The sequence below is a fragment of the Diabrotica virgifera genome, chromosome 8 (genome assembly GCF_917563875.1).
Source record: "Diabrotica virgifera virgifera chromosome 8, PGI_DIABVI_V3a".
In the NCBI taxonomy this organism is placed as follows: Eukaryota; Metazoa; Arthropoda; class Insecta; order Coleoptera; family Chrysomelidae; genus Diabrotica; species Diabrotica virgifera.
In genome coordinates, this window is record NC_065450.1 from 96,710,806 (window position 1) to 96,727,467 (window position 16,662).

Consider the following 16,662-nt stretch of genomic DNA (forward strand, 5'->3'; position numbering starts at 1 on the left):
CACATAAGCAGAACGGAAGAGACACGTGTGGTCAAAATAGCAAGAAATAAATCACCAAACGATAGAAGAAGTATTGGCCGACCGCGCAAAAGATGGAGTGACAACCTTCCATAGAGGTATGAATCCGCCAATGAACAAGGAGAATTGCTTATAAAGAGGAAGAAGAAGAGGAAGAAGAAGAAGAAGAAGAGGAAGAAGAAGAAGAAGCAGAAGAAGAAAAAGAAGAAGAAGAAGAAGAAGAAGAAGGAGAAGAAGAAGAAGAAGAAGAAGAAGAAGAATGAGCAGTTAAGAGAATGGGAAAAATATATTTCTGAATTATTTGGAGATGAGAGGGAAGAACACTAGACACCGATTGCTATAACAGGTCCACCTATAACAGAAAGGGAGGTTACACGTGCAATACAAACGGCAAAAAATGGAAAAGCACTTGGCCTCGATGAAGCGAGTGCTGAAATACTAAAGTTTGGAAGAAAATGGAATTAAAACACTATGTGATAGTGTTGCCCAAATGCAAGACCAAGACGAGACTAAAACCTTGATTACACGTAACGAGTATTGTATAGCGAGACAGTGTTCCCAGCCGAGTGCTCGTTTGGTATAAACATACTAACGTGTACTTGGCCGAGCACTCGACCCAGTCATATGGCGGTCTTGATATAGGTCATATTCTAGTCACTTTCTGTCACTTGCTGTTGCGTTTAGTAAATTTCAATTTCCGACTTATCATCGACTTATTTCGTATGCTTTAAATGATGACGCACGGTTAAAGATTCGCGGACTCAACTGTAATAATATTGTTGCTAGACAGGTAAATTGTCATTGTATACCGGATACTGGGTGTACCAATCAAACTGTGTTATTTCTCAAAGGTCGCATCATCCTGTGGAATATTTTAGCATTTATAAAATACTGAAATTAAAACCCAACTATAGTCTGATGTTTTCTTAACATTCTGTTTTTTGACTCCTTCGCTTATGTAACCATGTTTTGTTTTTGATAACAAAAAGTTAGGTATTTTAATAACTAGCCATGTTTTTCGTCAATACAGGGTATTTTGAAATAAGTATGGCAAACTTGAAGGGGTAATTCTAAACAAACGGGTCATGTTACCCTTATGCGCGCCAATGGTGAATATTAAATTCTTAATTGTATGTCAAAACCGCGCAATAAATCCACCAAATTTCATTTGCAGAATATCTCCAACAACACCCCCTATTTCGGAAACGAAGCATCTGTAGACATACGTTCATAAAGCAAACTGCCATTACTTTTTCCTGCAGAATTACCCCTTAAATTTACCGAATGATCTCATATCTCATCGCACACTCAGCAGAAACAATATACGTAATAGTCTTATACCACAACATTTGTGGTGTTTAGATTCCTACAAAACTAATAAGGAAAAAAATTATTTACTAATTAGGTATATTTTTTATCAGCTAAGGTGACATGTTTTACAAAATTTTCGATACGATATTACTGTCGGCGTCGCAACGCAAGAATATAATTTTATTATTTTATTAGAGGACGGCTATTCTCAAAACCGGGACGATTAATTTCAGTTCAGAGCGAAGATGTAGTCTAATAAATATTTTATTTTTACATTGTATCTAATAATGACCTCTGAGTACGTGTCAAATGTGTCAAGTGTTCTTTAAATGGATATTTTGATTCGCTATGTATGTTTATCGTATTGTTCGTAATGCGCATAAGTCCAATTTTCCAAATAATTGTTACAATTTTTTTGCTTCTCATAGACTATCTAAGAATATACCCGAACTAATATAATCCCTAAAACGACCCTCAGTTCTAACTGCAAGACGCAAGAGTCTCGCAGGCTTAGTCTTGTTCTTGCTCAAATCTTGCAGGGTAAGTCTTGGACTCGGCCTTGCTAAAATTAGATGGTCGTGGTCTTGCGAAAACGCAAGAACAAAACCAAGGCCGATTTTGGGCAACATTACTATGTGATATCTCAGAATTTATGACACTGCGACATTACCAACTGATTGGTTAAGGTCGACAATTGTCACAATACCAAAGAAACGCCGCACAGTGTTCAAAATTGGTCAAAACGTGATCGAAACTAAATTTGTTTAAACTGTAAAAGTGATCCGGCTGAAAACTTGGAATATTTGAGGTATTATACCGTATAACGAGTACATTATAACAGGGGTCGTTTTTTTTTTAGTTTTCATCCCTTCATTAGGGGGTGAATTACTTAAAAAATATCGTTATACAGGGTGTTTCATTAAGAATGTCCAATTTGATTTGTAGATTCTAGACCTCAAAATATTAGGATTTAACCCAAATCACTTAAATAAAATGTGGCTCGTTACAGGGTGTTTTATTTAAAAATTTAAAAAATATTTTTGCTCATTGGTTTAAAACTATTTGACGTATCCCTTTCATACTTGTCAAAAAGTGTGGGTACTGTACACTCTATAAAATTATGTTAAACAATCGTTTCTGCCTATTACCAGAGGCGTACGACAGGGGACAGTGAATGGTTGAGCCTTCCCAAATTCTACGCTACTGCGGAAATGCCATTTTAGCACAATTTTTCGATTCTACAATACTATCTATGTAAATAACATACACTTCATTCGCAACGATAAAGTCATCAGTTTTCGAGATATTTGAAGTTAAACATGTAACGGCACAGATATTTAATTAATGTATTGTGCCGCTTAATTTTAAACTTTAAGTATCTCTATTACCAATGATTTTATCGTTAAGACTGAAGAGTATATTATTCATTATTAATGATAAAATCATAAGTTTTCGAGATATTTTAAAATTAAGCGACACAATACATTATTCAAAATATCTGTGCCGTTACTTGTTTAAGTTCAAATATCTCGAAAACGAATAATTTTATCGTTAGGTGTGAGGAGTATGTTATTTACATAGCGAGTATTGGAGAATCGAAAAATTGCGCTAAAATGGAAATTCCGTCAGTGGAGTAGGAATTGGAAAAGGTCAACCCCTCACTGTCCCCTATCTCATACGCCTCTGGGACTAACTAGAAACGAATATTTAACATAATGTCATAGGGTGTATAGCACCTACACTGTCTGTCAAGTATGAGAAGGATACGTAGAATAGTTTTAAAATACAGAGCATAGTTTTTAAATTTTTAAATAACACACTCTGTAACTCTGTAAGGAGCCATATTTTATTTAAGTGATTTTGGTTAAATCTTAATATTTCGAGGTCTAGAATCTACAACTCAGACATTGGACATTCTTAATGAAACACCCTGTATATATATTTTTAACAGTGTTATGAGTGGTAAGAAATACTCCATACTTTTAGAAAAAAAACACAGTATTATTGGTGCACCCGGTATACAATGACATCTTACCCGTCTAGCAACAATATTATTACGGAGATATTGTTAAAGAATAAGGCTATAACATATTAAATAACTTAAATCGGACAAGATGTTTAGGAAATTCGCGATATCAAAAATGTCCCATTTTACAGGTGGTGCGTTAATTTTGCTGCTTAGTGTATTAATATACACGGCTTATGCGACAGATTATGACGGAAGCTCGAAACAAATAAGAAGCGTTGAAAAACCCTACAACGTATCTGCGAGTAGAGCTAACAATTTTTGATGAATTCGCGCACATTTACATTTACTCCAAATCCCAACATTTTTCCCAATCGCGACTAAAGAAATATAACTTCAATAAATTGTTAATATAGCTATTTATAAAACTAATTTACAATGTATTCTCTATTAAGCAAAAACACTACTTCATCAAAACTAAAATCTCTTTTCGCAACCCCAACAAATATCATGTGTTTGACAAATATGTAAACAATACGTACGAATGCAATTAATTCAGACTAAACGCGCGCAGCGCTCGATGCAATGCGCCATGTACTCAGTTGCGCAGTTTTCCGTAGTTTGTGTTATATATTTTTTTATTCCTTACATTGTAATCTTTCATCTAGTGAAGGATTTAACGTGGCACAAGATGGCACAATAAACGTAATACGCTGTCAAACATTAATTTTATCAAAAATTGTATAGGTTTTTAGACAGCTGATTATATCAAAATTATAATCACCTTTCCGTGAAGCTAACTATATCATTTTAATCTTTAAAGTATGTATTTTTATCTCCAATAATTACTTTTACATTAGCTATCCACAGAAATGAAGTAATAATCAAAGTAAAATGCATATTCTGAGGATTTAAATTTGATGTATAAAATTATATTGAATTTTGTACTTTTGATCATTAATACATCTGGCCCTAACAAACTTAAAAAATCAATTTTTTCTGAAAAGTTGCATCATGCGTAGTACAAACAAACCCCTTAATTTCGGCATTCTCAGATTTATTTTTTTTTGGACTTTCGATCACGTTTCCTTCAATTTTGAACACTGTGCGCCGTCCAAAGACATGCAGTGATTATCGGACAATAAGTCTGATGAGTCACGTTTTAAAGATCTTCCTGAGGGTAATACACACTACACAATAGAATTTACACGCTGTTAGAGGACATAATTAGCAATACTCAATTTCGGTTTAGGAGTGGCTTGGGTACAACAGAAGCCTTGTTTAGGGTAGGGAATCTCGTGACCCGTCAAAATAGCCCCGTCAAAAAAGCCCCGTCAAAATAGCCCGGATACAAAATAGCCTCGACAAAAGAGCCCGCAAAACAAAATAGCTCCGACAAAATAGATCGCACACAAAATAGCCCCGGTAAAAACAGCCCCGGCTAAAATAGCCCCGGCTAAAATAGCCCCGGCTAAAACAGCCTCTGAGAAAACACCTCCGATAAAAAGTTTTACCTTTTAACGGAGTACCATTTATTTTAAATTACTATTCTAATTGGGAAATAAGTCACAATTTACTTAAAAAAATTGTTTTATTAATTTCGACTTCCACTTCGGACGTCGTTGTCAAAATACAAAATATTAAGAAATTAAACAAAAATGTTGTTGGTCAGTAAAAAAATTCTTCTAATAATTTAATTTAATCTGACTCATTCATATCGGCAATTCAGACGTACACGTACAGTATGGTGCAAATGGAAGGAATAGATTCGTTATTTTGTAAAGCCGCGACGTTAAGGAAAAATCCTGAAATAGATAGATTTTTATTTTTAAATTACGATATTCTGTTATCTGTCATACTAGTGACGTCATCCATCTGGGCGTGATGACGTAATCGATGATTTTTTTAAAATGAGAATAGGGGTCGTGTGCTAGCTCATTTGAAAGGTTATTTAATTCTCTATTTAGTAATATAAACAATTACATAATTATTTATACAAGGTGTCCAAAAACTTTTTTTTAACTTAAATTATTTGACAAAAAAAGGAGAATGTATGTAATTGATTTAATTTAAAATGCATTTTACTGTTGCCCTAAAACAGAAAAAAATGTTTATATCACAAATAAACATTGATTTTCGCTTAAATTAAATGTTCAAACTTCCAAGAGGCAGAGAAGACAGGACTCGAGTTCTCTGAAAAGACCATTTTTATTTAATGTGGTTAAGATAAACATCTGAATAGAGGATAATTACCATTTCCGAAAAAAATGTATTTTTAAGGGATTATTTCATGATGAATTCTGAAGGGAGCTTTTTTGTCGGGGCTATTTTGTCGGCGGGCTATTATTCCGCAGCTATTTTGTCTGCAGGCTATTTTTGCCGGAACTATTTTGTGTGCGGGATATTATGTCGGGGCTATTTTGTCGGAGCTTTTTCGACGGGGCTATTTTGACGGGGTACCAGGGAATCCAGGTACTAATACAGAGATCCAGAGATATAAATCAAAGTGTATACGTCTGTGCAATCGATTTTGAAAAGGCTTTTGACAAGATCCGACATAACAAAATGCTAGAAATATTGGAAACAGCTGGATTGGATGATAAGGATTTACAAATAATTACAAATCTATACTGGCATCAACTGGCAAGAATAAAAGTGAGAAAAGAACTGTCTGATGAAATAAATATAAAAAGATGAGTGAGAGAAAGCTGTATATTATCGCCTTTACTTTTTAACTTGTATTCGGAGGAAATATTTAAGGAAGCCTTAATGGAGACAACCGAAGGTATTATTGTAAATGGAGTAACCGTGAACAATATTAGATATGCCGACGATACCCTAGTGCTTGCTAATTGCGGAGAAGACCTTCAAAATCTAATGAACAAAATAAAAGAGACCTGTGATCAGTATGGATTAAAAGTGAACGTTAACAAAACTAAATACCGTTAAAAAAACTAAATATATGATAGTTCGCAAACAAAATTATATACATAATAACGGTATAAAAGTCGGAGATGCCACACTGGAAAGAATAGAGAAACTCGTGTATCTCGGCAGTAATATCAATGAGAGCTGGGATCCAACCGCAGAAATTAAAAGCCGATTAGAACAAGCCCGAACTGCTTTTGTAAAAATGAGAAACATACTTGGCAGTCACGATCTTAATATTGATCTTCGAGTTCGAATGACATATTATTGCTATATCTTTCTTGTCCTACTATATGAAGTAGAAGCATGGTCTCTAACTGAGGCTTGACAGCCATTGAGATGTGGGTATACAGACGACTACTAAAAATAAGCTGGATCGACAGAGTAGAAATGATGAGGTTCTTAGACAGCTGAACCAAGCAACACAATTGGTCAATATAGTAAAGAGACGCAAGTTGGAATACTTCGGTCATATTATGGGACACCCTGAAAAATATGATCTTTTACATTTGATCATTCAGGAAAAAATCCAAGGTAAATGTGGTCCTGGTAGAAGAAGAACATCATGGCTGAAAAATCTAAGGCAATGGTATGGAAAATCGACTACATCGTTATTCAGAGCTGCTGTTAGTAAAGTGACGATAGCGAATATGGTAGCCAACATGATATTAAACGATCGATAACGGTAATAGAACTAGAAGAAGAAGACATTAGACTGATCGTTCGATAATCACTACATTCTTTTACTTTCTTTCGTAAACAAATAAATGTTGATATCAGCATTTCTCGTGGAATGATTCCTGTGGAATAGATTGTGTTACATACTTAGTTGGACTAAAAAATATGAATTTTTTTTTCATTGGCCAGTTTTATCAATTCACTTGGTATTTCATTTGGACCAGCACTCAGCAGCTTTATTATTTTTCATGGACTTTACTGCATGCATAACTTCTGACTTTGTTATTTCAGGTCCCTCGTCTTTACTCTGATTATCTTCATGGAATAATTCCTGTCCCTGGTTATGGAATAATTCCTCTCTATATATTCTTTCCATCTTCCTAATTTCGGTTCCGTCTCCATTAAAATGTTTCCTTGTTTGTCCACTGTATGCTTGAAGTTTTTGGTTTTGCTACCCCAGCTAATTATTTAACTTTCTTATAGAGATTGAAGTTATCGTATTTGTTTTGTAAGTCTTCCGCATTTTCCAGCAGTCTCTTTAGCTTCTCTTATTTTCCTTCTTATTTGATTATGCAACTGTTGATAATGAGTTATGTTGATATTCTTTTGTGTTCTTCTGCCCTCCATCATTTCCAAGATTTCTTCTGTCATCCAATCTCCTTTCTTGTATCTGGTTGTTGTGAGTTTTCTGCTACGTGGTTCGATAATTCCATTTTTAAAGAATTGCCACTGTTGCTCTACAGGACAGGAAGAGACATTAGTAGACTTATATTATTTTCTCGGTAAAATCTGGTAATATCTTCCATAATTTATACATTCATTCGTTCTTAGCATTATTCAGAATATACACACCCCGAAAGTTTCTAGTCACCTTATACTGTTGACATCTTCGTATATTATAGTTCATGTTTCGACTTAATAGTTAAGATGAAAAAGTATAAGTATAAATGAACCCATTTCTAACAACCAGTGATACAAGGAGTTAATGATGGGTATTTAATTTTTTGAACGGATTTTATACTCCTCGTATTTGAACCTCATGGTCAACATTGGATGTTATTCTTTAGACGAGGTACTGAAACTTGCGATACAAATCTGTTAGCTGTATATCAAGATTCCATTCTGACAATAGACTGCATATGTGACTGCCGATGCCGTTACGTTTCTGAATTTACTTTCATTTTAGTCCCTATTAGTTGCATTTCATTTTTATAGCGTTTACTATTACTTGCAACTCTTTAACCTTTAACTACGACCTATGATATACTCAGTACACCAGTCGCACTTAATTGGTCACATGTCTGATAAGCACTGGTTGAGCATGTGCCCCTCTGCCTAACCTATCTCTGATGTGTCAGCTATAAGCTTCGACAGTTCTAAGTTGATTTCTGTAGATAGACAGATAATTCAAAAAAATTATATAACCAGTGGTGTATGTATAGCGACTAATACGTAACAAAAGCTAGATAATTTGCAACATTTTAGAAAGTTTTGTTCTATATAGTTTTTTCCAAGAAGGCTATTTTTAGAGAAAAAGAAGGGCTTGTGTTTTTGTAGCGAATGGTTATATTTTTGTTATGTACTATTGTTGACGTTAAGACATTTTTTAAATATGTGCCTACATTTATTTTGGACAATACATGTATTGAAAATACCTAATTGTGGCTTTTATTTACGTTTTTAGTCGTTGGTGTACAGAATACACCGCGCCCGTGGTTATGCCTAATGAAGGCCCAATAGGCCGTTATGCCTAATGCAACGCGTCCGTAGTTAAAGGTTAAATTTGGCAAGACTAACTGTAACTGTATAGAAGCCTTTGAGATGTAGTTTTTTTTTTCGAAGGATGCTGAAGATCTTTTGGACAGAACACGTGACCAACAACAAGTTCCTGAGAAGAATGGGGAATGAGAGAGGACTCCTAAGTACCCGTGTTGAGCTGCCCCCCCCCCCACTTCCAAAAATTAAAAAACAAATAGCCCTGATTTATGAGCTATTTATGAGCTTTCATATTCCGCAAACTAAAAATTTTGAGCTCGTTCCACTGAGCAGGAATTTAATACTGTAGTGGGGGGGCTGAGTCAGCCCCCCCCCCCACTACTTAAAAATAGGAATATTGAATTGGTCTTTGCGGCAGAATTACGAGCTATTTATGAGCTCTTGAAATTATATAGTTTCGATTTTTGAGCTCATCCCCTTCACCCCCAAACAACTCTTTAATTGATTTAACCTAAGAGAAAAATGCTGCGAAAACTTAAAATATATCGTATTGCGGATATAATTCCTATAGCTTACATACTCTAAGAATAAACTATTAAATCACGTGCATTTCGATTATTGAGCTACAACCCCTTCGCAAGAAAACCACCCTATCTTCCCGGCTAAAGAGAAATTTGTACTTAAAATGCATTAAATTAATTATTTGGCGACTACATATCATTTAATAATTTATAAGCTTCCAAATTACGCGCATTTAGATCAGTAAATTGCAATTTATTTTGTATAGTGCAGTCACTGAAGGTAAAAATCAACGATTACCTTCAATTTCGGTGAACCTTCATCGATTTTCACGAAAATTGGTCAGTGGTTAGAGGATACGTCAAGAAACAAAGGTGACATGGTACCACCTTGCACCTTTACCCTGAGGATGGATACCGCCCCTTCCCAGGAATGAAAATTATTTTATAAAAAATAACTGCACAAATCAATAAAAGAACAAATTAAGAGCAAAATTTATTATATAAAGTTATTAAAATAAGTCAATACTTTTTAAGTTATTAAAGACCAAAGATTTTAATTATTCGTGAAAAAAAATGCATGTTTTGAAGCGGTTTTTCGTAAATCACTGAAAAACTGTAAGTTTTTACAAAAAAGTTAATAGTAGTTTAATTGGTATAGCTTATATTCTAAGAATAAACTCTTAAATCATGAGCCTTTCGATTATAGAGCTACAACCCCTTCGCAAGAAAACCAGCTGAGGAAACAGTAGCGATCAACAGGTAGCGAAAACGCGTTCTAAGATTGCGGCTGTCATTTTGAATATTTTTTCGAGATATTTGGCACACGTATTCGTAATGTAATAAAGAATGGCGGTACAGAGCCCAATTTGAAAAATATATTAATATGTGGAAATTACTCTGTAATTAAATACAATATTAAAAAAACGAGCCTGTACCGCCATTAAGAAGAACAAAAAAATACACTTTCTTCAAATAAACTTTTTACCCGATGGCTAGATTTTGTGTCATTTTGGAACTACTAATGAAATAAAAAATTTTAGTAGTTCCAAAATGACACAAAATCTAGGCATCGGATAAAAAAGTTTATTTGAAGAAAGTATATTTTTTTGTTCTTCTTAATGGCGGTACAGGCTCGTTTTTTTAATATTGTATTTAAAAAAGAGTAATTTCCACATATTAATACATTTTTCAAATTGGGCTCTGTACCGCCATTCTTTATTATACTACGAATACGTGTGCCAAATATCTCGAAAAAATATTCAAAATTACAGCCGCAATCTTGGAACGCGTTTTTGCTACCTGTTGATCGCTACTGTATCACCTTAAGAGAAAGTTGTACTTACAATAATTTAAATTAATTATTTGGCGACTACATATCGTTTAATAACTTATGAGCTCGCAAAATATACGCATCTCAATTAATGAATTGCCATTTTCTTTCTATAGTGCAGTCACTGAAGGTAAAAATCAACTATGACCTTCGATTTAGGTAAATCTCCATTCATTTTCACGAATTGACAATAACAACTTGCGGTTTTAGCCTGTCGTATATGTCACCCCTTCTTGGGGGTGAAAATTACTTTATTAAAAATAACCCCACAAATCGAGAGAGGGACAAATTGTAAGCAAAATTTGTTATATAATGTTATTAAAATAAATCAATACTTTTTGAAAAAAACTCATACAGAAGTAAAAAACTTCGAGATATATTCTGGTATAAAATCGTTTATTTAAAAACTATCTAAAATGTCATGGATTGCAAAACGTTTTCGTTCTAATACAGAACATCTTCAGTGCATTCTGCCGAGTAGTTTGAAACTAGCACACTGTATATAGTGGTAACCCCATAATATATGGTTTACATAATATAATTTGGTAAAATTTTATGACTACAAGTCGATGTTGATAGATATAATGGAACACATGCTAAAAGGGCACCATGTTTCCCTGCTCGAAGATGCTAGGTACTTGCCAATTCAATGGGCACAGACCAACACAAAAATTAAAATATTTGATCTTTAATAACTCAAATAGTATTGATTTATTTTAATAACATTATATAACAAATTTTCCTTAGAATTTGTCCCTCTCTTGATTTGTGGGGTTATTTTTAATAAAGTAATTTTCACCCCCGAGAAGGGGTGACATATACCTCCGGCTAAGTTATTATTGTTAATTTTCTTTCTTGAAGTATCCTCTACCCGCTCACCAATTTTCGTGAAAATGAATGGAGATTTACCGAAATCGAAGGTCATAGTTGATTTTTACCTTCAGTGACTGCGCTATAGAAAGAAAATGGCAATTTAATAATTGAAATGCGTATATTTTGCGAGCTCATAAATTATAAAACGATATCTAGTCGCCAAATAATTAATTTAAATTATTTTAAGTACAACTCTCTCTTAAGCCGGGAATATGGGATGGTTTTCTTGCGAAGGGGTTGTAGCTCAATAATCGAAACGCGCGTGATTTAAGAGTTTATTCTTATAAGCTATACATATATATAATATAAGCTATACGAATTAAACTACTATTAACTTTTTTGTAAAAACTTACAGTTTTTCAGTGATTTACGAAAAACCGCTTCAAAACATGCATTTTTTTCACGAATAATTAAAATTTTTGGTCTTTAATAACTTAAAAAGTATTGACTTATTTTAATAACTTTATATAATAAATTTTGCTTATAATTTATTCTTTTATAGATTTGTGCAGTTATTTTTTATAAAATAATTTTCACCCCTGAGAAGGGGCGGTATCCACTCTCAGGGTAAAGGCGCAAGGTGGTACCATGTCACCTTTGTTTCTTGAGGTATCCTCTAACCACTGACCAATTTTCGTGAAAATCGATGAAGGTTCACCGAAATTGAAGGTATTCGTTGATTTTTACCTTCAGTGACTGCACTATACAAAATAATTTGCAATTTACTGATCTAAATCCGCGTAATTTGGTAGCTTATAAATTATTAAATGGTATGTAGTCGCCAAATAAATAATTTAATGCATTTTAAGTACAACTTTTTCTTAAGCCGGGAAGATAGGGTGGTTTTCTTGCGAAGGGGTTGTAGCTCAATAATCGAAATGCACGTGATTTTATAGTTTATTCTTAGAGTATATAAGCTCTAGGAATTATATCCGCAATACGATATATTTTAAGTTTTCTCATCATTTTTCTCTTAAGTTAAATCAATTAAAGGGTTGTTTGGGGGTGAAGGGGATGAGCTCAAAAATCGAAACTATATAATTTCAAGAGCTCATAAATAGCTCGTAATTCTGCCGCAAAAACCGATTCAATATTCCTAATTTTGAGTAGTGGGGGGGGGGCTGACTCAGACTAAAGTATTAAATTCCTGCTCAGTGGAACGAGCTCAAAATTTTTAGTTTGCGGAATATGAAAGCTCATAAATAGCTCATAAATCAGGGCTATTTGTTTTTTAATTTTTGGAAGTGGGGGGGGGCAGCTCAACACGGGTCTCCTAAGTATCGTAAAAAACAGAAAAACGAGTTATCTAGGACATATTATTTACAGAGGAGAAAGATACAACTTTTTACGACTCATAATGGAAGGAAAAAGAGATCCAGGAAGAAGAAAATGCTCCTGGCTGAAGAACGTAAGAGACTGGACAGGCATGGGCACAAATTCGATACTAAGAACCGCTCAAGATAGAGAGCAATTTGCTGTAGTTATAGTGAACCTTCAGCAATGGAGAAGGAACCTTAATAAGAACTGTAACTGAGTATCTTAAGTTCTTCTTTTTCTTTTTGTGTAGACATGACTGTCTGTTTTTTCAATGTGCCTCGCCTCCAGTAAGTTCGGCGTTCCACCGTTTTAGTAGTCTTCCCACTGATCGTATTTCTATTGGGGGACCGTCTTTCGCCTCCTTACTATACTCTATTATTGTCATTTGGCGTATGTGGTCGTTTCGTTCTATTCTCCTCTTTTTACCCAGTTATTAATGTTCGCTACCTTGCATCTCCGTCATATATTTGCACTTCTAGCTCTATCCCATAGAGTCTTACCATCGATTTTTCGAAGGGTTTTCATCTCTGGTGCTTCTAGTATTACTTTTGTCCTCTCTATTTCTAAATCAGGTATTGTTTCCGCCGCATATGTTATTATTGGTCCGATGAGTGTTTTGTAAATTGTGTCTTTCATTTCTTTTCCGATATTTTTATTTCTCGATACTGTTTCATTCAGACAACCTGCGGCTCTGTTTGCTCTATTCACTTGATCTACCACTTCTTTCGAGCTTTTCGTAGCTAGATAGTGTAGCGTCTAGATATTTAAGCTCCATTACTTGTTCTATAGTCTGCATATATCTATTATAGAGAATCTTAGTTGTTTACGAATATTTCGGTTGCTTTAGTAGCTCCTTCCATAATATGTTTAATCGTTCTTGGAAATATTTATTGTAAATAGATACTGAACAAAAGAAGAGAAAATGAACAATGCTGTTGTACTCCTCTCTTAGGTTAGTATATTTCTGGTTTTAATATTATGTTGATTCTTCTTCTTCGACTAGCCATTCACGTCCACATCTGATCATAAGCCTCTTCAAGTCTTCGTTTCCATTGTTTTTGGTTGGACGATAATTGTAGCCAACTTTTCCCGGCAGTCCGTTTCAGATCACTGTCCATCTCATAGGAGGTCTGCCTCTTTGTATTCTGTGTTGGTATGGTTTCCAAGTTAGAATTGTTCTGTGCCATTTGTTCATATCGCTCCTAGCTACATGTCCAGCAGATTCCCATTTCAATTTTAATGATTTTTGTACCACATCGGTGACTTTGGTTTTCTGTCTTATCCATGTGTTTGTTTTCCTGTCCTTAAGTGATATGACTATTCCATCGCGTGTTGCGTGACTGAGTATATTTATATCCTTTTTTTGTGATTGTCCATGTTTGTGTCCCATATGTTAATATCGGAATAATGCATGGTCTAACTTTAGATCTAAGATGTAGTTGAATTTGTTGATTTCTGACTATATACATAAGTTCAGTTTGCCGAATGCTGCCCATGCTAACTTTCTTCTTCTGTTTATTTCTTTCGTTTGAATTTCTCTATTTGGTACTAGTTTTTGTCCTAAGTATATATTTTATATTCTTCAACTTTTTCTATAACTTTGTCGTTTATTATTGTCACGGTTTCTTCGGAGTGCATGACTTTCGTTCAACATTAATTATGTTGATTGTTGATCCAATATTTTACAATAGTAAGGAGTACCTACACCAAATAATCAATTTGGGTGTAAGAATTTAACAAATAGGTAAGCGCTTTACAATAGACCAATGTTATAACATATAGGTACCTACCAAATATTAAATATTGCAACTATCACTTGAACCTCTAGATTTGCAAATTCCTTTAATTTTGAAAACGGTATACCTAATACTCCTTTCATTATCTGTTTTTATTTTTAAATGTGTTGTTTCGTCTAGTTTCTGTTTCATTTCCATACTTTGTTTTTTATCCATTTTAATTAGTTCACATTCCTGAATATTACGTTTAATTTAAATATTCTCAGTAGCTCATTTTTTGTTCGTATGATTGGGAATACATTGTCATGATCGGCATGGGCCAAGTATCTAGTACCATAAGGCACGTATCCACTATGTTCGCGAACCTCTTGTGCTAAGCGCTCCCTGCAACTGCTCCAGTGGATACGGTCTGCGCTCCACTACATATAAACCGCCACCGATTGGAGCAGGATCCGAGAACGCGAACGCATCCACTAATGTGGAGCGCGAACATAATGGATAAATGCCTGTACATCGTCCCTTGTGTTCTTAAACTACTTTTTCTTCAATAGACTTCTTTTTACTTACCTATGTACGCAAAACACAAGAGGCTTGCAAAATATTTTTGGAGAGATGATTCAGAAACAGACAAATGTCACGAACAGGCAAGTAAATTGCTGTATAAGTAAAGATACTAAACCATAGGCGTACCAGGGGGTTTTGGGGGTTATAACCCCCCCCCCCCCCATTGGGATGTACTTTGAGTTCTATACGCTTAACACCATACCCCTTGGAGACCTTCCAGTAGTTGTAACCCCCCCTTAGGATTATTCTGGTTACGCCTATGAAGAAAACTAGAGTAGGCATCTAGACTGTGGGGATATGGGGAATAAAGAAATTAGGTAGTCCATTTTATTAAATACCTTGAATCAACAGGCCTGTTATGGATATTGAAAAATTTCACGGCATATTTAAAAAAATATGAAAACCTGGTTCTGTGTAGGTACCTAACAACATACCAGGAGTAGGTACCTCTGGTAGCTCCAAATGGTAAAAAAACAATGTAATAATAAATAAGGATTAAAGGGATTGGGAGGAGTATTTTTAAAATAGGGAACTGGGAGAATTCTGTAGTTAAAATTTTAATAGGAAATGGTATGAGATATAAATGGGTTTAGTTGGAGTTTAGCAAAATTTATGTAAGAGAACCCTAAATGTAATGTATCTAAATTTCTAAACCAATTTATTATTTTTTTCACTGTAAGTATGTGATAATAAAAACAACAGACGCTGCAGGAGAGTATAATATTCATTGATAAAAATATGATGTTATTAATTGAATATTTTTCTTCCCGAAAAAACTATATTTTTTTTACCTGAGGCCTATTGAATGCATCATAGCAGGGTGTATATCCATGTCCGATTGCAGGAGTTTGTTGTCCCCTGCACGAAAAAGCAAGCGTCAACAAACTAATTGTTCTTAAAAACCACATATTTGCCTTCGTATACTAAACACTATCACACTTTTCATGAGATAATTTGTCACACATCCGAAAACTGCGTGTGAACAAGCCGACTACACAAAACTCAGAAAAAAAAATTATTTTTCAAATCGACCTATTCATGAGTTCACATGCGCGCATCACTAGCTGAACTATTACCGCTCTTCAATCACGTCTTCACGTCTTAAACCCTACTACTGCCGGCATGAACTAACACTCCGCATTGCAACCCGAATGACTTACATCTCGGGGCAGCAACTGAGGGTCCTAGCTACAAGCATTTATAGCCAATGCCACCTAGGGTGCGTTGTCATGCTTATGGTAGTGTGACCAACTAGCCCGAAAAATCCGGGACATGGCCCGAATTACGAAGTCGTGTCCCGGCGTCCCGGACAAGGCTTCCGGGCCATCCGAATTTTCAACGTTTTGGTAAAATTCTATTTTGAAATTTTGAATACGTTATTCTTCTAAGAATTCACATTAAATTGAATTGGTGGGACGAAAAAAAGTGGACAATTTCTAGAGTGTAATACTAACACCATATCCAAAACACATGCATTTTATATCGTGGTATTATAGTTCGTGGAATTCGTTTCTGTATTTTAATTATCGTCTTCTGAAAAAAAAAAATGGCCCGATTTTCATTGAAAAGTCCCGGATTTCAGGTATTTTTTTTCAGCCCTGTCCCGGATTCGACTGAATTGGAGTTGGTCACACTACTTATGAGGAATATCTATGTATATAATATGCGGTACTAATGGATCCTTCTTAAAGTGCCCTCTCCTCA

The 16,662-nt window shown here is 34.7% G+C and overlaps 1 protein-coding gene across 1 annotated transcript in view; it reads right to left on the reverse strand.

The window, feature by feature from the left end:
- Positions 1-16,082, reverse strand: part of LOC126890352 (laminin subunit gamma-1-like) — a 255,953-nt gene extending 239,871 nt beyond the window's left edge. Inside the window, exon 1 of the mRNA XM_050659222.1 lies at positions 15,750-16,082. Within this exon, the coding sequence (XP_050515179.1) occupies positions 15,750-15,866 (117 nt within the window). The 5' untranslated portion in view covers positions 15,867-16,082. The remainder of the gene's footprint in view (positions 1-15,749) is intronic.
- Positions 16,083-16,662: the final 580 nt, after the last annotated feature.